This window comes from Anser brachyrhynchus (genome assembly GCF_964034855.1).
Source record: "Anser brachyrhynchus genome assembly, chromosome: 5".
NCBI classification, from domain to species: Eukaryota; Metazoa; Chordata; class Aves; order Anseriformes; family Anatidae; genus Anser; species Anser brachyrhynchus.
The window spans coordinates 9,988,803-10,013,751 of record NC_137699.1 but is presented as its reverse complement, the minus strand read 5'-3'; the positions used below and the strand labels follow the sequence as shown (position 1 = coordinate 10,013,751).

At 35.0% G+C, this 24,949-nt stretch overlaps 1 protein-coding gene across 7 annotated transcripts in view; it reads left to right on the top strand.

Moving 5' to 3' along the window:
• LUZP2 (leucine zipper protein 2) overlaps positions 1 to 24,949 on the top strand; it is a 345,602-nt gene that overhangs the window by 281,003 nt on the left and 39,650 nt on the right. For all 7 annotated transcript variants that reach the window (XM_080593094.1, XM_080593097.1, XM_080593093.1 and 4 more), the window contains 4 exons: positions 638 to 700; positions 2,662 to 2,724; positions 16,926 to 17,000; positions 20,855 to 21,013. In XM_080593094.1, coding sequence (XP_080449220.1) covers positions 638 to 700; positions 2,662 to 2,724; positions 16,926 to 17,000; positions 20,855 to 21,013 — 360 coding nt within the window. The remainder of the gene's footprint in view (positions 1 to 637; positions 701 to 2,661; positions 2,725 to 16,925; positions 17,001 to 20,854; positions 21,014 to 24,949) is intronic.

The following is a 24,949-nucleotide window of genomic DNA, read 5'->3' as shown; positions in this document are numbered from 1 at the left end:
GGATAATGTGAGTGAAGAATGCGGAAGAAATTCCCGAACTATTAAAAAATTATTTTTATCAAATTATATATATTTTTTCCCCTGAAAATGAGAAATATTTACAACTTGTACATGAAAAAGAATACCGAGTGGTTAAAATGGTATCGGCTAGCTAGCCTTTTAAACATTTTGATTACTTACTGTTTTAAATTATGAAATTTAATGAAAAGTTACCATACATTTGATCATCAGGGCTAAATGTTAAGATCCTTGGACCTATTACTCAGTTGTTATAATGATTTACTGAAAACGATATTGAGCTATGCCCTTGACATCAAGTTAGGATTTGTTTTTTTTTTCTTGTTTTTAACTCATATATACAGTCTAAATTGCTTGCTATTGCTTGAGAGTATTGGAAGGTTTCTTGTGCATTCCTCCTTCTATGAAAGCATGTTTTAGTGCCAAGTTGTAGACTTGCAGAATTTTCTCAGAGAGAATATTGTGCCATGATGCAGCTATTTTATCTTCTTATTTGTGTCTTTTTTGGTGACTTGAAGGTGTTAGTGATGTATAAAACAAAACTGGTATGATGAAATATTTAAAAGATCCCTTAAAATTTCAGTAACTCTCAGTAATAAAACTCTTTTTTCCCCATCAGAACAAAAGCCTCAAAAACAAGCTTCTGTCAGGAAACAAGCTTTGTGGTATTCATGCAGAAGAGGTAAGTAAGGTTCCTTTCTATTCTAAACTGAGTATACCCAAAAGAAGCTTGCATCTAAGTCTCTTGTGCTGAGGTTCCAGCAGAGATTATATATTACACATGCGTGATGACTGTTTATCTCAACTTTCTGTGACTTCGCTAGAGGCAACTCAAATATATTAGCAAGCTGCAAACTCAAGTTTTAGACAAGTACAGTAAAGTTTGTGTGTAGTTCTTAAAAGTATATATAGCTCTTTAAGGACTATATTATACATCTATAATACATATAAAACTAGTTTTCTTTCCATGATCTCCATGCCTAGAATAACACAGGAATTACAGGGTTTTTATTGCTTTTTTTTTTTTCGGTTCCTTTTTAAAGTAACAGAGAGACAGCAAAGATCTATTACTATCAATCCTTCTGATGTTTCATGATTTCAAAGATGAAGTGTCACAGTATAAAATATTCTCTCTATAGAAGCGTTAAGACAACTGATGATTAAAAAAAAAAGCCTTTTTTTTTCCAAATTTCTAAATGTACAACTAACTGTATTCATTGGAGCAGTCCCTTTAGCTATTTGCCTTTTCATGAGTGTTTATTAGTATACATTAACGTGGTTTACTCATTTGTATGAGTTATGTCATAGGGTTTTCTCTGCACATATGACTTCTGTAAAAGTAATTTCACCTTCCTAGAATTGAGCAGAAGTGTAACACTTATCTTCTTGACTAAAATTTTATATATTAAGGTTGAAACACCACGTTTTCTTTATCAAAGACTCTACTTTTAAACTTAGGCAACAAATACTTACAAGGTCCAAGTAGTGATTTCGAGTTATGTTAGGTATTTAGTCTAACTGATGATCTGCAACCACAGTTTCTGAGAAATCCTCAACAGTAGGAAATGATGATTTTTTTGTTTCCAGCTTGTCATAATCTGGTATCTTCCTACGTCATCATTGTTGTTTTCAAACATGCCAGAGTATTTGAGTACAAATATATAGTCTTCCCTCGTTTACTGCTAAAAAAAAAAATTGGCAGTGTGCAACATAGCATTCTGCTTTCCCCTCTTGTTCACGTTTTTTGTTCCTAGCTGTATAACATAAACATTATACAGCTAGGGACAAAATGTCTTTAATGTTGGGTAATTGACTTGAAGACTTCTTCTCTGATTATTTAATATTTGCTACACAAATGTCTTTAAATCTGAGGGTGAAATCTAAAATAAAATTAAGCTTATTGTAGTATGACAAGCATTGTTGTCAAAGAATTTCAGGAAACCAAACCAAAGCTAACCACCACTCAAGGCAGCAGATTGTGAATGTATTTTAAACCTTAATTTCAGGCTTGATGAATCATCCTCGTAAATGTGTGGTTTTTAAGTGGGTTAGCGCCATTCGAACAAACCAAGGTGATAAGATTTCAGGAGCATCCTTCTTAGCTGTTGTTGTTTTGCCAGTTAGGTGGTGTAGGCCACAGAAATGCCATGTATTTTCTGTTCTTTAATTAGTTACTATACTTACCAAGCATAATAACTATGTACAATTAGTATTCTTTTAATAATTAGATCAAACACCCTTTATGGATAGAACTGTCTAACAGGAAGCTCGCACATTATTCTGCTCTCCCAGGCTGCATACAAACAGTCTCAGCGTGCCCCGGAGATGGTTTTGAAGGTGATGCCTCCAGATATTCTTTCATTGAAAGTACTAAACATCTCCTGTCTTAAATGTATAAACCAAACAGCTATTCATAATAGTGCATATACGTGCTTTAGCTCAGTACCATTTTTCTTTTCCCTTGACTCATTTGACTGGTTTAGACATGTTATCCTAGAAAAGCAACTGGCTTTCATATTGGTTACTTTTCTGCATTTTAAAGCTGATCTTGTTTCTGTTGTCAGATCTTGCCACATTTTTTTCAGGTCTTAAAAGTAAATATTTGAAAGGAAAAACACTGATTTTTATTGTCCTTCCTTTCAGTCAAAAAAGATTCAAGCCCAGCTGAAAGAGCTTCGATATGGGAAAAAAGATTTGATTTTTAAGGTGAGTTTTCTTCAACACAACTTTGCTAAGGTATTAGAGTTGCTGTAATGTTGAAGTAATCTGGGAGTATAATATCTGCCTTGATTACTGTAGTTCTAAGGAATCATTCATTTCCTTCTCACCATACTGAAAAGAGCTCAAAACACCAAAGGCACACATAATAACATAATGTAATTTCAGAAACGCTACCTATTTCAGCTGATTTTTTTGCAAACCGCTCTAACAGGGACAGTGCTTTTTATTAAATTGTTTTCTGGGGTAAAGAAGAGAAGATTCAAAGCCTAAAAAATTCTGGTATCTGTGTTTTTAAATAGACAAAAGAAGTGGAAAATATTAAGTTTGTTTACATGTTCAGATAAAACAATGCTCTAGTTCCTTTCTGGTTACCAAAATCTATTGCCCTATTTTATAGATTGGATAGGGAGAAGTTTAGTCCCTGTTAAAGACAAGAGGATACATTCTAATCTTCCGTAAGTTATTCTCTACTGTCACAGGGAAATACTGTCTGGGGAATAGTTCCTTGTCTGGGATATAGTTCCTTATATAGTAGGTATAGTGGCCTATGTTTGGCCACATGAATTATGCTTTAAACTACTTAACCTATGTTGAATAGACATAGTTTTTGATTATGAAGGAATACTAGAGCCTCCAGCTCAGAAGTAGGTTAGAAATTAGGTAGGGCAAATTCTGATCTGAATGCACTTACTTGCAAAATAGGGAAAATGTTTATTTACCTTTTGGGGGAAACTATGAATTAATATAATTAAAAGCACTTTAAGAACCTTAGATGTTAACAAATTGTGAAAAGGATGCTGAAGTCCTGTGTACTGAGAAGTACATATGCAAATACCTGAAATATCTCTTCACTGTTAAGCTGATCGTGGACAGAACTGCTGGTTTGTTAATTTGATATATCCTTTATGTAGTCTTTGTCAGTCTTTTTCCCGAGTAAAGTAAAATTACTTTATGAAGAAAAATTCCAAACTTCTGCTATCCTCCTAGATGGTCATGTGAGATGCAGGAAACAGTAGGTTCAATGTGCTGATCTCTATGTATTTCGGGTCTGAAGACATTGAATAGCGTAGAAGCTGTTTGGTACAGGGTGGAAAGCTTTTTCAGTACATGTCTGATCTGATTTGGCTACTAGATTTGGACAAGACTAGATATTTTCTCATTTCATTTCTACTTGCTTTGATACCAACAACTAGACAGATTCCAGGCTATCATTGCTGTTGAAGCTGTTTTGTGAAGCTCTGATTCTTTTTGATAAAAGATCAAAATGGTGCATGAGTAGTCTTCTGTCAGCATAGAGCATAACCAGTGTGTGTGAGATGATCTCCTGGATGCTAGTTACTGTCATATTATAGGACTTCCCACCGCGTTCCCACACCATTCAACCTTATATTTTCTGTCTGCCTTACTGAGGGCTTTAGAGAATTGCATTTCCTGTATAGATCTGATCGTTGCAAGCTTCTCATAGCTGTTCGCTGGAAGGATGTAGACTTGAGTCTGTAAGATTTCTACAGGGCCTGAGGGAGCACTGCAGTCCATGCCCATTAAACTATTGCTTTCTCTGGTGGAATTAATAATGAAGAAGGGTTTTTTGGTTGTGATTTTTTGGTTTTGTTTTTCATAATCAACATTGAGAAACTGGTTCTTAATGAGCTTTAAGTTGCTAACTGTTTTATAACTTTTTAAACTTTAAACCGGTAACTCTTATTGTCAATGAAGCTACTGATTAGAGGTTTGGGGAATAAGTGACCAGAACTTAATACGTGGTAGTAAATTAAACATGAGTTCTTAATTTTTGGCATGTATTTACTCTCGTGCTTTCAAAGTGTTTTATAATCTTTGTTATGTTGCATGGATGTATGTATATCTATATCTTCCTACCTATCTATCTGTATGATAACGTGTCATGTGACAGATAAGCAGGGGGAGTCACTAAAGTTAAGTGATGTTTTCAAGGCTATGTAGTTGTCATCTCTATTGACATTAGAATTTGAGTTCCTTTCTCTGGCAGTGTTCAGTCCCCTAAAACATGCAGTGCAATAACCTTAAAGATCTGACAGAATTGGAAATTTGCTACGTGTCTGAGCAAGGAAAATAAGGAATGATTAATACTAAATTTTCAGCCAAGAGTTTTGATTTTATAGCTCCCTTTGTAAGTAGGTACCGGCTAGTCCTGAATGAGTCCACTCTTAATTAAAATAGTTTAATTATTAATAGCTTAATAGTTAATCTAATTATTAATAGTTTAATAGTTAATGTAAAATGCTGATTCATTACAGTATACTTAAGTTTAATGCTTTGCTAAATTAAAATTGATGTTTGTTTCAGGCATTCATAACAACTTTTTTCCAAATGTACTCCTCCACCATTCCCTGTCTTCACATCATTTGGCTACATTGTCCTAGAAACCTCATGTTTCAATAAAATAGAGAAGAATTGAAAGTATGTTTTGGTATTCTTGAAACACAAGCACGTGTGTGCCTGATATGAATACGAGATGAAGAAAAATATAGCCAGCATTTACTTTGACTATCACCTTACACAAGTCTCTTGCGTATTTGAAACCTTTTTTCTTTTAAATGTACAAGGTGCAAATGGTTGTTGTGGCTTGAACATATGTACATATGTTTATTTACTGTTTTGTGATGAATTCCTAAGGATTCTGTTTGAGTTGCAGAAATATGAATTCCACTGACCTTTTTTTTTTTTTTTGTCATTTAAATTTTGAGGCAAAATACATTGTTCGCCGTATATTTAGGATGACAATCTAAATATTATGCCCTAAGAAGCTCATCATCAATTACTTTAGTAGGTGCATGTCAATCATTGTTATCCAATGATACTGTGAACATATATAGTTCAATTCCTTTGATCACTAATAATTTTAATTAATGCTAAAGTAAAAGTAGAGATACAGTCCTAGAAAATAAAATTAAATGTGAGCAACAGCTAAATAAGTCTACCCTACTGATGTACAACATCTTTGTTCCATAGTATAATCTAAATAAGTAAGTAAATAGCATCTGCCGTATAATAAATTAGGTAACTGCTAATAAGTACTCCATATCTGGTCTTACCATGAGCAAGGTAATGTATAATTATGCACTGTCTACTGAGGAGCAAATTGCCTTTGCTCCAGTTGGGTACATGTACGTGGCCCACTACTGAAGTGTAGCTGCCAAATATGCATCATAAATACGCACCTTACGAGCTGACTGTTTGCCTGTGGCCCTGGGGGGTCCTTAGAACTCTTTGCAATTTTAGAGGTGCCCAAGTGATAGTGGTAAAGAACCAGCTGTGAAACTGGAGGATGTCCAGGAAAACAAATGCAGGGGGTAGGTTATGAGGGGCATCTGGCAGCAGCAAAGAATGAGGTGCTCAAACAGGGAAAGATGGGGAAGTTAGTGGAGGTGACCAGGAGAGAGGAACAGGACGGGAAGAGGAAGGAATGAAAGAAACAAGAGGAGAATCTTACTCCCAGGTGTTGATAGCCTCTGCTGCTCCTCACAGTGATCTAGCTTGTTTCTGTGGTGGTAGCCTTGAACCCATACATTTGCATGAACTGCGACGTCATGTGTTAAAAGCAAGATGATCACTTACCTTCAGTTTTCTCTTTTGCTTCTAAATAGCGTGTCAGGTACTTGAGTGCTCAATACCTCTAAAAGACTAAACAGTACAATCTTATCTTCTCAAACTCGGTCTTGTTTCATAATTGCCAGCAGAGTCCTGTATGAGAAATGGTAGTTTAAATATAATGTTTTTCTTTCAATGACTTATTTGAAGAAAGTATCATTGTCTAGGAAACACCCAAACAGACTTTCTATGGAAGGGGCAAAGGTTGTGTTTAAAAGACTTATCTAACCTGTACTTTGCCCATGAATTGCATCTGCTTTTGTTAATATTATCAACTAGAGAATTCAGTTGGCTTTGCGTGTTTGAAAAATGAGACTATTCATACATTTTAAAAGTTTCTTTGCTATATTGAAAGTATCATAAAATTCATTTTTTCCCCTGAAAAATGCTTTTTTGGAGAAAAAAAAGCATCATTGTTTTCCTTCAACTTCATATATACATTGATTTATTTAGCACAAAAACAATGCTCTTGTCTTGTTGGTGCTTTCACGTTGCCCTGTAATACTAAATGAAGGTGATAAAAGAAGGTGATAGACTGAGGACAATTTCATATGGGCCTGACATATCAACTTTTCTGAGAGAATGCTGCAGCTCTTTTCACTTTCAGACAGAATCTCTAGCCTGCAGTGTGCTTGTTCATCTGACTTGTTTCCTCAGCATCTGAATATTCTGTGACTTCCCTGGGGAAATTTAACAGTGCTGCTTAGGAAAAACAAAACAAAAACTATTATAAAACAGCTGTTATAAACATAGCATAATACAAAATAATTAGAGAGGGTTTTTTTGTTTTGTTTTGTTTTGTTTGTTTTCTCAAAGAGATTTTTAAACTCGTGACATTATTAGGGATATGTTGTATAACCTACAGACTGACATCATCACATAGCAAAACAACCAAGTAGAATCTGGAAGAAGAAATTACATCTTGTTACAGATATGACTTCAGATATGAAAATGCTTTTGGATAGGTTTCCCTGGACTTTGTCAGAAATGACATGCTAAATGAGAAGGTAGTATACTGTATTTCCTTTCAAAAGCACCAACAATACACGTAGAGTCTGATAGGTGGTAGAACAAAAATAGAATGAAAAGTCTGGAAATATTCTTGTGGATTTTTCCTCTTAAATACATAAATAAGCAAGTCTACTTCATCATTACTGAGATAAATGAAGAAAATCTTATATGTGGCAATTCCATCAGCACTTGTTCAATTATGTTAACAGTTTTATTCTTAGGAGGGTATGGAAAATACAAAGGATGTTGCTTCTTTTCATACTACAGAGAAAGTTTGATTATGAGCATGTTATTCTTTCACAATTTTTATCCAATTCCTTTTAAGAAGCCTGCAGCAGTTCAAACTGTGTATTTTTGCAGCTTTGCTCTCTTAGCCTTAAAAAATAGGAATTTTCTTACAGTTGTCTTCAATCTGCTTTAGTGAAATTGAAAAGAACTAGTTACCATGCCATCTCACATAGACTTGACAAGTAGGTCCCCCCTCCCTTCCCTTTACATCAATATTTTGCATATTTTGCAGTTATCTTGCATCTCTCACAGAAATTTTGCTTTTAAAATTAATACATGTAGATTTTTTTCCTCGGTTCTTCTTCCCAGTAACTGTTTGCACACCATTAATGCCTGATGTTATTCTGATCTGAGCTTGTTTCTCTTGGTCTGTGTCCATTTACAGTGACATTTGCAAGTAGACACAAGAGTCCAGCTGGACATTTCATCTATACTGAGTAAATGCTTTTTTTTGTAGTCTGTACCCACAGTGTTCTTTGCTTCTTCTACAAATATATCACACATTCAGTGGTGATATCATCTTGAGTCATTCATCCCTACTGTCTTATATTCTGTTTGCTTCAATGATTATTCCTGTCTGTATTTTACACTTTTACACTTGTCTTTAGGGAATGTCATCTTATTTTCTCCAGTTTGTCAAGATAACTTTAGAAAAAACCCATCTCCTATGACATGTAGAGTTCTGGTTTGATGTCACCAGAATATTTGATGAGTGTAAGTTTAATTCATGGTTCAGTTCATGAATTATATATAACAGATAAAACTTTGTCCCCTAGAAAGTTAGTTTGATTATTCTTTTCAGTATTTTACCGAAAACGATTGCTGTAGTATTGCCATCTGTAAGTTATAATCTCTTCTTCTTTTCTCTTCCGAACATGGGTATTGTTTCTTCTTTTCCAGTCTTCAGGTACTTCATCTACTCTTGGCTGAGCCAGTGAGGAGCTAGGGTCCTAGAGCCTAATACCCACATCATACAGCAATAGAAGTGATGATGCACAAACTTAACTAATAGAAGACGGCAAAGTGAAAAGTCTTAATTACTCAGAGTGGTATTAAAAAAAATGCTTTGTCTAAAATAATTTGTCTAAAAATGTTAGGACTAAAACTAAAAATAAATGTGACTTACCAGGTACTGTGTACCGTAAGATTTAAATTTGGCTGAAAATGAAGAAAAAAATTAGCACGCAGAACGGAATTGAAAAGAATTTGGAAGACAAAGGCTTAAACTACAGTGTGTAAAAGCTATCCTGTGGAATCTGCCCCAGACCTTGAGAGTTGATCCACGTCGTAGTATTTTGAGTAATTATTTCAAACTATGGTTTGTTCTCTTGCAGTGAAGGTCTTTGTAGAAGAAAGCATTGTGACTACAAGTGTTGCAGAATGTTGCTCTTCATCTTGAGCTCTGGAACAATTGTCTTTAAGCTAATATTGCTAAAGATTTGTGAGTAATAGATCCAGTGATTTGGCAGTTATACTTATACAAGCAGATCAGGATCTCTGCAAGCTCAGAACTTATGGAGTGCTTTGCATTTCATGCTCTAGTTCCATTTGTATACACTGGTTTACGTAGAGCCAGATAGTAAGATTGATGAACGTTCTCCTTTTGAAGCATTTGCAATACAAATTGTGCTAAGTGCTGTACTTAGTCCCCATGGTTTAGGATCCCTGTAGCTCTTGTTGCAGGCAGCAGTTCAGTCTTCAAAGCTGCTAGATGTTTTTTCTTTCAAGTGATGAGGCTTATGATGATTTTATTATAATGCTTCTGTTAATTATTCATATACGGATTTTTTTCATGAAGTCAGAGCTTTTGTACACTTCTAGATGTATAGTTGGATGCTACCCAATACTGGAAATAAAATTCTGCTTTTCAGCTTATCCACTATTTGTGATTGGATCTGGCTACTTATTGGGTGTAGGAAAACACTTCAAGACAGGTTATTATTTGTTTTTCTCAGTAGTTTAGCACCTTGAGATAGGAAATTTAGATTGGCTAAGTTGATTTTTGTGACATACATTAGCCCTATTGCATACATATCTGTGGCTGAGATAAAAGGTGGCAAGTGGTGGCTTGATTACTTTTCAGATAACTCTCTTGTAGAGATAGTAGACCTAGCACGGGGATAGTTTTGTCATCTTCTGCTACTGTAAGGTGAGTGAATACCTGCTTTCATGAAGCGCAATATATTTTTCGTCTTGTTTTAATTGTATTTCTTTTGAAGGAGGTCAAAAAACACTGAGTACTTGTGTTTTGTTTGTTTGTTCGTTTTTTGGTTGGTTGGTTGTTTTTTATTTCCCTAAATGGTGGTATAATTTACTCACAAAACTTAGAAAAATGTATGTAGAAAGTCTTATCTAGACACTTTTTTTTTTTTTGCTTAGGGGCTATTTCACAGTTTAAATTAACATTACTTTGCTGTTGCATTGTTTCTATTTCAAATACCATATCTTATTTTTTTGTATATTGGTTCAATAATGTTACAGTCATTAATAATGTGCTAATGTTAGCTGCACAGTAGGAGACTAAAAATGCAAGCTGAATTGGCTGTGGAAAAATACTTACAATGCTATTTGAAGAAAATGGAAAAAAAATAATATGAGATGTGGGATACAGGAAAGTACAGGGATGTCACCATGTGTATTTCTGTGTAAGGAAGTTGGTTTATGTATTTGTAACATAATTTATCGTTGCCTTTATTGAACAAAATCTCTCTCTACTGTCATTTTATTAATAGCCTTGTGCAATTTCGGAGAACAGGTTTACGAAATGTGAAATACTGTTGCAGTGATTAGTAAGTCAAGTCTATTAGTTTATTGTTAGCGATTTTTTTTTTGTGGCATAGCTTTGAGCATTAAAATTTGTTGTATTTTTTAATGAACTGAAAAATCAAATTTAAAAAGTTTCTGTATGGCCGTGAAGATGTAGCCTTAACAAAATGGATTTGCATTACAAGTTAATGCAGTCTTAAATAGCTAGTCTGAGTTACTATGAGATACAAGACTATTCAATAGCCAGCATGGGCTAAAGTTACTTAAAACTAGCAGCAGCAGCTTTACACTTAACTGGCAGCATTCAGCTATTCAATCAATTTGCAGACTTGGTCCAGCTCCCACCAAAGTGAGCAGAGTTCTGCTATTGATATCAAATTGAAATGGATTGGGACTTTGACTGACATGTTCTAAATAGCTTAATTCTGATAATGATTTTGAGTGTGCCTAGTAAACGTGAAAATTTTTTAAATGTTGTCACGTAAAGTATTGAAAAAGTTCAAACTGCCCAAAGGTCAGAGAGAAAATAGGGCTGAGGGAAAGAAATATACCAAGCTGAAAGATGACTTAAAGCCTCAAACACACATATCAGGAAAAAGAGGGAACATTTCCCATGAAAGCCATGAATGTGGATCCAGGTGTTCTATATGTCAAAAAGGGGCAGGCTTCTGGATGAATAATGCCAAGGTCAGACTTACACCATCATTTTTCTTCCCTTTTTAAACTTCTGCAGTGATAGATGCTGTATAAATTCCTGAGGAAAAAGTGTGTTTTTGTGAAATATTAGAACTGAAGACTTGTTATGCTGAGAATACTGGGACAAGACAAGCTGTCAGCCTCCATGCAGCAAGGGAGGAAATGGTCTGGCAGAGGCACAACAAATTGTGAACAGGAAAACCAGGCCCCCACAGCAGTGCCCACACAGCGGAGAAGCCCCCTTCACCCTCCAGCACTCACTGCAAGCTTCACATCTGGCTCAGGGCACAAGCCATGGGGCATGTTGGCCTTCCCTGGTAGCGGAGAGGCTGGAGGAACAGCCAAGGTGGTGTCCTGAGCACCACGTCCCTGTTGGCACCTGGCACGTGTGGGTCTCCAGATCCAGCCACCCTCCCAGCCCTGGGGCTCCTCACCAAACCACTCTGTGGGGCGATGGCTGTTAGATGGCCTGGCTCTGGGCATGTCCCACATGAGGTGTACTTCCTAGCAGAGCCAATGTGGAACAAATGCTGAGGCATTCAAAATCAGATACATAAAAATTCTCAAAATAACTGGAGCATGTCACTTAGTCTCCCTCTGCTTGATCCTGTTTTCTGGGTTGTTGCTGACGGCAAACAGCCACGTATACAATGATCTGCAGTATAAAATTCTCAAAATGAATGCAATAAATTTAATCTTCATTTGGGTAGGGTTTTTGAAAAAGGTATTACTATTTGTTAACTGATTTGGAACCACTCTAATTATTTATGAATATGCTGGTGTTAACGATGTCTGTATATGTTGGATGGTTTGGGCTTTCCTTTTTTTGTCAGCTGAACATGAAGTGATATTTTAGAAAATGCAAGCTTTGAGATAGCTATCTCATGAAAAGCACTTCTAAGTTAAGTGACATTGCCAGAAATATTAGTTCTGTTTTGTTTCGTATTTTCCTGGCTGAACTGTACTCTTGACTGGAAAGGTCAGATCTTAGAAGGAAGCCTCAAACCCAAACAGCTGAAGTTTCTGGCAAGACTTGAACCTCTCTCAAGAAAAAAGAAGTAAATATTCACAACACACTACTGACAAAGGTCTAGAACATACAGGTATGCCTAAAATGCGTTTTAAAATGCTTAGTCCCTCGAAGTGGGTGTCCTTACCACCTGAATTAATAATATAATTGTTTAAAGAAGGTTGACAGGAAAAAGAAAGAGCAGCAGGTTGTTTTATTCATGTTGATTGGTTAGCAATGGGCAATAACATTTAATGCTAAACCATAAGGTGCTCTGGCCTGAGCTAAAGGAAGACCAGGCACAAATGTTAGTGCTGTGGCTTCCTGTGTATTGTCTGAGTGTGTTTCCAAGGGTAAACAGCTATTTAGTTTAGAGCTTGAGTACTTTTGTAAAACCCCAGTAAAATGCCATCTTGCTTTCAATGTAAATGTTTTTTATGTGAAGGAAAAGTATGCAGGCCAGGGAGCCTGAAGTGAAACTTCCACTATAAAACCCACAAAGGTCTTATTTCCTTCTTAGTGTATACCCAGTGTAGTCACAAATAAGAGAGAAAAACATGGTGGCAGCAACAAGAATCAAGAAAACTTACAATCTGAGATTTTACAGAAATGATGCTTTTAACTGACTTTTATTGCTGTTAGAAGTGCTTTAAGTGCAACTCAGATGTTTCTGAACATCTGGCTATAGGTGCACATCTGATTAATGGGAATAGCTGCCAAAAAGTTTTATTCTCAGTTACATTTAACATCCTCTGTGAACAGTAGAATTCAGAAGCATGAGTCTGTGTTTTTCTAAGATACAAATAATGCTTACAGAATAAGCACAGAAAATTTCTATTTACTGGGTAATTTATTCAAGTTAAGCAGTTGTCCCAGTTTTCAGTTAAATGGTTTCCAATTAAAAAGTTGTCCCAGTTAGGCAATATAATGAATTGTGAAATAAAAAGTTATACACTAAATATTTTATCATTTTTCAAAGTATTTGTTTAAGGACTATTTAAAAAAAAAGTTCAAAATTTAACACGTGATAAAACATCACTTAGTCAATCATGTTTTTTCATTAAGCAGTATCTGTGATAACTTTATCTTCAATAACCAACAATTCTTGGTATGTGTAAAAAAATAAGGTTAAAAATTTTTATAATAAACAGCCAAATTAAAACACATTTTAATCATCCCCTGAAGAAAACTCATAAAGAGACTAGAAATAGTTATGGTTATTTTAAGCAGTTAAAAGTTAAAATCAAAAATAACTAAAAAAAAAAAAAAAAGCCATCACCATTTACATTTTATTCAATATTGAATGAATTTGAACATGTCGCATAAAATTTCTGGGAAAAAAAAAGGCTAAAAGCCTTTAAAAATGTTTTTAGGCTGTTCTGATGGGTGTTCAGTATTTTTAATAGCCATGTCTCCCTTTTTTTTATTTTTATTTTTGTACTTATGCTTGGAAAAATTTAAATATGGACATTGTGTGTTGTGTAATTCACAGTGAGTAAGGGTAGGTATATTTGTATGTGGATTTGATCTGGAAGAGTATACTTTATGGACAAAAATTGCTCAGTGCGTTCTTTCAGAGGATGAAAAATTGATTTATCTCAGTTTGGTCTGTAAGACCTGATCCTGCAAAAATGCCAAAGGGAAACAACATTTTTGTTTACCCAGACCATGCTTTGCAAGGGTCTTTTCCTCCCTGTCAAAACTTGCCTTGTGTAGTTCTACTGGTATTTTGTATTTGTTCTACATTCAGTCTCTAAGGCACATTAATTGAATTAGGGTCCTTATAAATCTTTTTAATTGAAATAGCAGTGAAGCTATTGTGATAAGAATCCAGGCTTGATAGATAAAATTTTCAGAAAAAAGAAAAAAAAAAAAATCATTCTGCCATTCGTGGAGTATCATGTAAATAAACATCAGTATTTCTAAGTGAGTAGTTCATTAAAAAAAATAAAAAAGAAAATAAAAAAAAAGAAAAAAGAAACATTTTTAATGCTTTTTTCCAGGATTTTATTGTTACTTAACGTCAGTTGAATGGTTATCAATATCTGACTCAATATTGAGCCAGGTTATCAATATTGGCTCAGTAATCTGTGAAATAAAATCAATATACATGAAAGATACAGATAAAGTTTGCCCATCAAATTATTATGATATTACCAAAAATGAGAATGAGGATAAATGAGGATATGTGCATCATAAATGATGCACATAGACAAACTTTACTAATAAATATTAGCCTGTCCTTTGGAAGAATACCTCTTCACTGTAAACGGAAAATGTTTTACTAGATATGAGTTGTGTTATCACTATGTGTTAGATTAATTAATTCTTTTTAATGACAGGTACCAATTAAAGAAATTAAATTCTTTTCTTCCAAGTTGATTTTAATATGACTGCAGTTTCATTGAGAACAATGAATTATATAGTATTAGACATTCTTCTGAAAAGAAAGAAACAGCTGTCACCTGTAACTACAGTTACCTGCTTTCTATTAACTACCCAGATTTTCAGTCGCCTAAGTAATTTACATATCTAAGAAAACCAGACACCTTGAAATTTGTAAATCTGGTATTCCACTGATTTAAACTTCAACACAGATGGTGCTGAATGGAAAAGTAGTTTAATTGTCTGGCCCACAACAAGTGGCAATCCATCATCCTCTTTGTAGTCTTAATCCTTAGCAATGCACACCATCAGAGATGCCATTGTGGCCTCTCACTTACCATATAAACACTATTTTGTATAATTTCATTTTTAATGACAGTTGAAATTATATATACTCCTTTTCAAATGTTACTCATATTTGAATATGTATTAACTTGTATAACTAGTGTAGAGTATTTTAATAAGTAACAATAAATAAAATGTTAATGATGTGAGAAATTACTTGGTCTATTCTAGTATCTAATGAGAACTGTTCCTGTCAGAACCAAATTTAATTTCAGTCTTTAAAACATAGAAATGTGCTTATTGTCTGTGTTATGTACTATCTTTAGTAACAACTGCTGATGTTGCTGATCTTTAGGAAAATTCTTGTATGTTAATACACATTTTCCTCTCATAAAGTCTAGTTAAATTATGCAAAATCTAGTGAAATCAAAGGATTCGTTCTATATTGCCTGCTCTGTCATGCTGATGAGCTGAACCAGTTGTCTGATCTCCGGTGTGCATGTGACAGTGACTAGTATCAGCTTGAGGAAATGTGATGCAGTGGAAATGATGGAATGTGTTCACGAGAGACTTCCCTGCATCTGAGCAAGAGGTTGACTTCTGCTTTGAAGCAAGATTGCCTAATCGTACATATTTTTGACTAGTGAAACTGTGGCTGCTCTTGAGGTATCTGCTGACAACCGCAGGCCTGTCGAAGCTATACGTATCACCTACAATATGTGCTGCAAGTAGTCATTGCACCAACATGTAAACCAAGTTAAATGTGCTTTGCGGAGCTTATGCTAAAACAGCATTTATGTCGTGTGGCTACACATAAAGCTATGCTACAGTCAGTAGAGTATGTCTGATCTTGAAAAGTCTGTCAAGAAAACAGCATCTGTCTGGGGTAAACCTCCAAAACCTAGTGGGTGAGGGGTGGCAGTAAAGCAAAGCATGCTTGCAAAGACTTGGTCAAAGTTGAAATCTGTTACTCTTCCTAAAAGAGAAATGAACAACGTATCCAATTATTCTCCATGCACAAAATGTCAGAATTTCAGAGAGAAGAAAACCAGTTAGTCTAATACCAGTTAGTCTACTGTTCCCTTCATAAACAAGGAAAACAAGAAGTAGGCTGTTATTGCAAAAACAATAGTAAAAGAAAACTGAAAGCAACAGGAAAATAAAACTGTACCATCTTCCTTCTGGTTACATAGTAATGTGCTGTTAATGACAGAGCAGAGAACTGTGGGAATCTGGGATCTCCTACTGCCCCAAAGTGGGAAGCACCTGCAGAGAATGAATTTCCCTGAAATGAGAAGCCTGTTCAACTGCGTCTTGATCCCAGGGAAAGAAAGAGGAGAGAAAATCATCGTATTTATTTACTGAGTTTTTAAAGCACCTCATGGATGTCTGCATTCAATATATTGCATATACTTTGTGAAAAGCTGGATCTCCTCCCAAAGGACTCTGCAGGCAAATAATGTTGTGCGAGGTAAAAAGCAAATAGGCCTTCTGCACAGGGTGCAGACTGGTTGCCTGCATCTGAATTCAAGTACAGATCTCCCCAAATGCTTTCTTCCTATGTATTGCATAACTAGCTATTCCTGTGAATTTGCCTTTCATATCTCCAGGGAATGAAGATAGAGAAAAAAAATCTGGAGTTAACCCCTTGTCTACCAGCAGATAGTAGCATCTCGTAAGGGGTCTACATGCATGAATGTTTGGGTGCTTCCTAATTTCTGTGTTTATTCCTAGTTATGTTACTGTTAACAGGTCCATGTTTAAAAGTACAAAATTCTGTGTCAAATTACAAACAGAAATAAGATAAATGAACAAAGTAATGAAACCTGTTTGAACACTTTGCGTTTTCCAAAAGGATACTATGGAACAATTATAAATACAGTGTGGAATATCTCTTGCTTCTGACATTGAAATTAAAGAGTAAACTTGTGTTCACAAAGTTTGCAGATTTAAGCCCTGTTCCCACATAAAAATACGTGTTCTCAAGGAAGAAAAAATATATATCTTTATCCCTCGAGGCCTTGTCTTTTGGCAAGCAATTCTGACCCAATTCATTTAAAAAAAAAAAAAAAAAAAGTTGTAGATTACATCAGCTTTTTCTTCTTTATTCCCACAGGCACAACAGCTAACAGATCTGGAGCAGAAACTAGCAGTTGCAAAGGATCAGTTGGAAAAGGCAGCACTTGACAAAGTAAGAAGTGTAATGTGATGTAAGCACATTTATCAGCTGTGAATGTTTCAGTGTAATTTGACAAAAACAAATGGAATTATCACAAAAATTCAGATGCATGCTTAATTGCATATACCTGGGAGTTATCTTACTGAAGTCAGTGGAACTAATTACGATGCATGAAGTTAAATACAGCTGCAAGTTATTTAGAGGGAAATCAAGTTAGAAATAAAGGTTTCTAAGACCCACTGAAAGCAGAATGCTCTTTATGCATTTAAATGCACTAATGAGAATATGCCTGTTAGCTGGTACAATTTTATCTGAGGTTTAGTCTGGATAGAAATGTCTGTCACTTGTTGGGATCAACTGATGTGACAGAGTGGGCTCTTTGGAGGGCAGAGGTGCACTCTCAGGACAGGGAGGCTGTGATGAATCCCCAGGGAAGCAGTTTATCAGAAAGGAAAACACTTCAATATACTGCTAAAGAGTAATCTTTTAAAATGTTTGTGTGTACATATATATATTGTTTTTAATAGTTTTCTACTATTTTCAAGTTCCATTAAGCATGAGGAAAGTATGCCCCTTGCACGAAAGCATTTTTCGTTGGTTATCAGTATTGCAATAATTGAAATCTTCCTCTTGATGGAAGTTTTACCTCCAGCACTGCAAAAAGTCATCTACATAAACAATGATCACAGCAGCACTATCCAAACCTGTGAGTGTTTCTGATATATCAGGTATTTCTCACTTGTACACTGAACTTAGCTACTCCACATATTAACTGAAAAATGTATACATATTCACAGGCATGCTCTCTCACTAGTGCTGTCTGTGGCAACGACAAGAGGACAGTGCTTGTAGTAAATATATTCTAAATGCAGTTATTATAATGCAGACACTTCTGAAGGAGAAAGTAAAGAACATTTGACATCAGGAACTTCTAATGAGAATGCTATTAAGAAATTCAGTCTGCAAATTAAAAGGGGATTTGCAACACACTCAACTGACTTCTCTGACCCTATGTTTCATTCTTAGGAAATATTATAGAATTTTAATTTAGGGCTAGGTTTACTGTTGTCTCCTGGTAAATTATCATTGAGAAAGTCTTTGGGATGGCATCGTTGCTCACATGCTGTGAAAGTGCAGTGGAAATGGAGCAGGTAAACAGGAATTAAACAGCAGTGCAAATGAAGGAAAAGGACAAAGTTCACACCAGTGAAACTGTGAACAGCTCTATGAGACTAGAAATAGCCATGCTTGACTAGTTCTAACAGCAGAGTAATAAGACCATTTAAGCTTCAGGTACCTTTTTGCCCTGGTTGCGAGCTTTTCTTGCTGAACTAAAAATAGTTAGAGATGTCCAAGCGTCCATCCACGTCTTCAGCGAAGACTTGGCCTTAACCGCTTTGAGAATGTTAGCACATGTAGTTTCTGCTAAAGGAATGGAATTGGTGTAGAACGCAGAACACATTTTTGGAGCGTGAGCTGTATTGGAAATGAATAATTAAATGATTGAGTCTCAAACTGTGCCTATAAATAGGCATAAAATTGTATTTTTCCTTTGGGAGGATATCAGAATTCTCTTCTAAATATTTGTTTTAAATATTGTTTGCATTGATGGTAGACTTAGTGTCGTTCAACAGTGTATTTACACTGCAGCATTTTTCTAGTTCCTGTGATGGATCCTTGGAAAACTGACATTTTTTGCATTACCACAGCCCAAAGTATTCTGTACTGCATTCAACCACATATCAAGAGTATAAACAGATCTGGTAAATATAAAAAAAATATGCATCATGTTTTGACAGTGTTTTTAACAGGCAGACAGTCTATTTGACCCACAATTGGGTATATCCAATGTCATTGAGAACTTTGTCAAATGACATCTTTGGTTCCGATGTTGTTTCCTTAAGTTGTACTCTCGTGCTGCCCATTTATAAAGCTATTATCTGCAAAGTCAAAATTGAATTTTGCTATCCTCAGGATGAAAACAAAACAGCTTATTATGCTTTTACGTCTGTAATGACAAAATGGCTGGCTGTAGCCAAGACAAAGCAAGCATTGACGAGCAGCAGAGCGAGGTGAGAGGATGAGAAATTATCAAGAGGATTTTAGGGATCGAGAGGCTACTTTCCCCCCAGAATCAAGAAGAGCCCTGTTCACAGAAGCCCATGCTTATTAACCTGAATATGTTTGCTGATGTTTAATGGTGGTGCATCAGGTGCCCAGGCATACACATGCAGGGTGTAGGAAGCATTCAGGTTCATGTAGTGCTATAATGATTGAGTCCATATCTTCAAGCCAAATTAGACAGCCTACTGCCTCTGCCAATTTAGCTGATTTGGGCTATGTCAAATGGCACTTTCTGTTCTCTGTGTAGTCTGTTCTTGAAAAGGCAGATAAAAAGATATATAACATAAGAGTGCTAAGATTTTCTCTTGTCACTTAAAAATTAAAAGATCCCCAAGTCAGATGGATGAAGTAATCCTTACTCTTTTACACTGCCATTAGGTCAAAGACTTATCATCCCAACTCAAGGTTTATACATTTTAATTAGTTACTCATACAAAATGCTGTCCTCTTTGATGATAATCTAGCTTGCCTCACTGCACACATCGTAAGTGAAAGACACTCCATTTTGTCTGTTTCCAAACAAATGAACTCCTTTCCATCTCCTGTTTCTTTGATTTTCCTTACTGAGCTCTGTATGAACAGTGTTTTTGTGGTTGTCTTTGGTCCTGCCGCTGAAGCATTCCCTGCTGACTCTTGTTTATTTACTCTTTATTTAAAGAAAAAAAAAGTGATTATTTCTCTCAGATTGTCTCTACATCATGCATGTAGTATTTGAATATGTAGCATGTTGTATTTTACACATTTCCCATCAGTTTTTGCTACAGTATACTTCACAATCCTTTATGCATCCATTTATGCATCTTCTAAAAAATCTTTGAAGGCCAAAATGTGTGGATTTATTCTGTATTTATAAGTGCATTTTTAATACAAAGACTAAAAGCAAGATTTTTTTTTTAACACTAAATGCTGAGTAACTCCCCCTGAAATAAGTATAATAAAAGTTACTTCAATAACTAAGTTTTGACTTAAGTGACTTGCAGTGGTAGAACAAAGATTTAAAATGAGATTTCTCCAGTACAATAGTTATCTCACTGTTCATACTGCCTCCATTTATTTCAGTGATGGACTGTTGTTTTGATTAATATATCTATCTGTATTTCTATGAGCAAAATAGCAGTATTCTATCTCAAGTTACAAGCACTGTCTTGTAATTATGAGAATAGCAGTGTATTCTCCAATTGAAAGGTTAAAGCACAATCATGGATATGGACAATCATATTCTTAACAGATTGAAAGGCCTGTGGCTTATTTATTATATGGCGCAACAGCATAATATGCACATGTATATACATGAGGGAAGTCATACTTTTGTTGGATTAAAATCAATCTTTATAACATATGATAATTACTAATTATTCTGAATATTATAAACAAAATTATATGAAAAGCCTGTTTTTGCAATACTTGTGTAATATGCTTCTTTCTATTATTATATGTGAAAATCTGATATTTGTTGTATTTTTTTCCTTTAAATATAAAATATTTAATAAGTATTTGCAACAAATGATATGGATAAAATGCATGGATGAAAGGGAAGAGTGCCATGACTTTTTAAAGTTTCATGTGTAATACACAATAAGTTAATCTATTTAAAAACTACATTAAACAGCCTTTATTTCTTCTGTTACTAAGAAAAAACAGCAGCTGGTTGTAAATGTGTGGTTTAATGTAGAGAGAGAAAGCAAACAATTGTGTTCATTATAACACATCTTAGAGAACTGGTGATTTCTTATTTTCCCCAGGAGTCCCAGCTGAAAGCTCTGAAGGAAACTGTGCAGCTTTGCCTGTCTTCAGTTCTGCACAATCAGCCTCCTACTATGAATCGAATGCCTACAAAACCAGCTGCGAAGCTGACACCCACAAAGGGCTCAAAAGTTCCATTTCAAGTGACAAGCACCAAGGTATGGTTTCTCCCTCACTTTTTTTTTTTTTTTAAGCATCTTTGAGAGTTTGTCCTGTAGGATCATCAAACTGGAACTAAGGAGGATTTAAAATTCATTGAAAGGTTAGGATGAATTTTGAAGATAATTCTAAGCCTGTTTCCAAAGTTAATAAACTTTTACAAAGTTGGGAAATGGGTACTTTTATTTACTGAAGAACAAAATTCTGTCACTTGCTAAATGGACAATGTCTGCATAACAAATCTACAAGGAAGACGGATTTACATCTAAAACAAGTGAGAATGCTAATTCATAGGATTATTTACCTGCCAGACACTGATAATGTGTTTGTGGCATTACAGCACTAAGCAGTGACGCAGTTTGTGTTTTTCATAAAAAAGTCTAATATAAAACCAGAAAACAAGCTGGGAAACCCAAACAGAATTTGCCAAAAGGGATCTTTGACTCTCATATCCAGGAAACAGGAACAGAGTTTAGGAGAAAGTATGATTTAAAAATAAAATAAAATAAATCTTTAATGCAAAGTATTTTGAGTAAATAGATTAAGGCATTTTAATGCAGTCAAGATTTACAGTGATTGACAGCTATCCTGATAATTTTCATCTCCAGGGTTGCATTTCGCTTATGTATTCAACTGATTCAATAAATCTAGCACAAGCCTGTGATTTCAATTACAAAGGAAATTTTACATAAGGGTGATGGATGGACAATTTAATATCCCCCTTAAATTCCCATACTCTTTCCTGAAATAAAAATGGGAATTGTCAATTCATAGTCAATTTGTAATTTTTATACAGCAGCTGTTAATAAACACTATTAGTACAGTGGTTGGAGCCAAAAATTAGTAATCTTTCTGGGTGTAATGAAAATTGAAATATAATTTCAGACATCAGAATATAATTATAAAACTGGATCTCATGTTGCTAGTCTTAAAATAATTATCGGACGTTCCTTAACTGTTTTACAGGAAGAAAACTTCACTTAAAAAAAAATATAATAATTCACTCTTGAAACAAACCAGTGTATTAATAGCAAACCATGAGGATATCAGTGCCTATTTAGATTAAGATTACTGGTTCTCCATTCTGCAGCAATGTGGGCTCTTCTCGCAAGACTTGTAGGTTGAGCTTCACCCTGGGATCTCTGGAGCACATTTTTTCCTAATGAGTGTGTCTGTAGAATGGTCTGCTTTCTTCTTGTTTTCTTTTTTATCAGGTTGCAAATGTTTGCGCCCATCGTGAAAGCATAGGTGCCGAAAATGTCACTGTGCCTGTGTTTAATATTGATATAGGGTCAGAGGCTTTGAAGTATTTGAATTCTCCTTGGTTTTGCAGGTATTATCGTAGCACAAAAAAGGAAACATGAATACAACGTAGAGATTACAATTGGATTTTTTGACATTTGATTGAAACACAAAATATTCTTCATTCTTTTTCCATAATCAAATAGATTTTGTGTTTAATGTTCCTGTTTATAAAATGTAGCAGTATTTCCATGCTGCAGTCTGAGCCCGCTCTATCCCACGAGTGCTTAAATAAGTTATACTGTCTCTTTAATAGACATTGCTCACATTTCTCTGCACATGGCATATGCCATGAAAATGTCTGCAAAAATAATGGTTTGCAGTCCTGCTCTTCCACACATTGACACCTCATTATTATAAATCTGTGCATTATCTGTGATTATAAAACCACTGAAATCTGCTACTGTGAAATAGGTTGTCAAGTAATCATAGTCAGTCCAGAATTATACTCTCTACATCTGAGCTGTATTATGGAAGGCTTCTTTTTTATGACATCTATTCTTATGGGTGTCTTGGCTTTGTTTTAGTTTTAAACCAAGTAAATCTAACTATAGATGTATCGTGTTCTCTATTACATTTGCATAAACATTTCAGTATAGCAGGATAGTATTTATGTGAATGTAAATGTGTTTGATTACTTTAAATAAGTTTTCCTATGTCAAAATGGGAACTTCAGACGAGCAGTACTTAAGCATCTTGTCATGTCTGATAAGCAGCAGTTTAACCTTCAGGAAAGAAATGATCATTTGTGTGGTAAATATCTTATTTCAAAGATATTCTCGTCCAGCCTAAAAAGTGTTTTCTAAAAGTGTCAAACTTATTTTAAATCTGTGAAAGGGTACATCATATGATGTATGACATCAGTATCACTTCGGACCAGTCATCTACGAGATTGGGCTGCTTCTTGTTAAAAACAATCTGAATATGAAGGTTGTATTTCTGTAGAGAAGATATCTAAAACAACAACATGGTGTAGATAGGATAATTAGAAATTAAATTGACAGATTTCTTAAGAAAGGTTCATTTTAAAAAGTTGATTTGCTAAGGAGCTATTTGGGTCTTTCAGGAGGCTAATATGAAGAAACCTAAAGTGAGTTTAAAAAATCAATGTAAATCTGTGAAGGAAAAAAAAAAAAGGTGCATAAATCAGGGGGAAAAATGTTGATCTGGGTAGCTCTGGAATTTGGAATAGTGAGTAGTAATGGGAAATTCTTACATTTAAATCATAGAAAGAGTTTGCTTAAATTGATCAGAAGCAGTATCAGTCTGATGCACATTTTGCTGTGTTTTAAATGAGTTAATATGTAAAATTTACTACAGTGTAAAATACAGGATTGGCAGTAATATTTCAGACCAAACCCACTTGAGTCATCATGTACCCATCATAACACGGATGTCAGTGGTGAAAGTATTTACCGTTAAAAATGGATTTAAGACTGTGCTGTGTGTGAGTTCAATGGCAGTAACACCTCCAAGGAAACCACACACAATCAGAAAGCTGACCATTAATCTTGATCTATGAGGTCTTTAACTTTCTAGATCATGACAATTCTTTTTATTATATAGTTTCTTTTTGCACTGTTGTGTCCCAGTAAGTAACCATTCTGTATTCTGGAAGTGGAAAATGTTCCCAAGCAAGTTTAGAGTTGCCAGAGCTGGCTTCCACGGGACCACCGGAAATGTGGTTTGGGGTAATTTGTGAACTGGAGTACTGGTTCTGCCTTCCTAGTGAGGTCTTTCATGCACTAACTGTAGCTTGGCATAAAAAACAACTCAGAAGTTGTAGAGCTCTTCTCAAATATATGGAGTCATTAGATGGAATGCATTCTTACTCAGTTTGTTTTAATTCCCCTTTCTGAAAAAAGCTAACATGACACTTAAATTAATAAATATTTTATATAACAGCTATCATTCAAATATCTTTGGCTGTGGAGTGTAAAGATAGCTGTACCCAGAATGCAACCAAATAAGATTCAGTAATTTGGAATATTAATGGTATACCAAAATCAGAAGTGAAACACAGAAAAAGTTTCTATTTGCAGTGGTGAGGTTGAATACAGAAATAATGGGGCATACAGTGACAAGGATACCAGAATAATCACATTGCTCCAGGGTGTTTTTGCCTAATATTGTTTCACATATTCCCCAAAACAATTCTTTCATTATAAATGCCCTGTGGGTTTTTTGTATTTTGTGAACTGCACTATTTTAAGAGTAGGAATATCCAAGAATTTTGAACTGTGAAGAAGAAAATAGCACCCCCTTCCCATACAGTGCATAACTTGAAGGAAAGAACACATTAAATGCCACTTCAGTGTCCTAGTCTTGATAGAGAATATATAGACTGAGTACAAATGAGAACTATCCTTCTGTAGAAAAATAGGGAAACTGCTATTCCAGTGTTGCAATATCGAACGCATTTTTAAAAGATTGAAAAATCTCACAAAAAACAAATAAATACACTTTCCTCCTGGCAACTGCTGCAAGGAGCTCTTGCCTCTGTATCAGATATTCTGACTATTGTGTATTCCAACATACACGGATCAATGTAAAAATCCAGAAAATTTGAAGTACTGTGTGCTATCATCCTTTCTTTCAGAAATAAATATACTTCATATGCTATCTAAATGAGT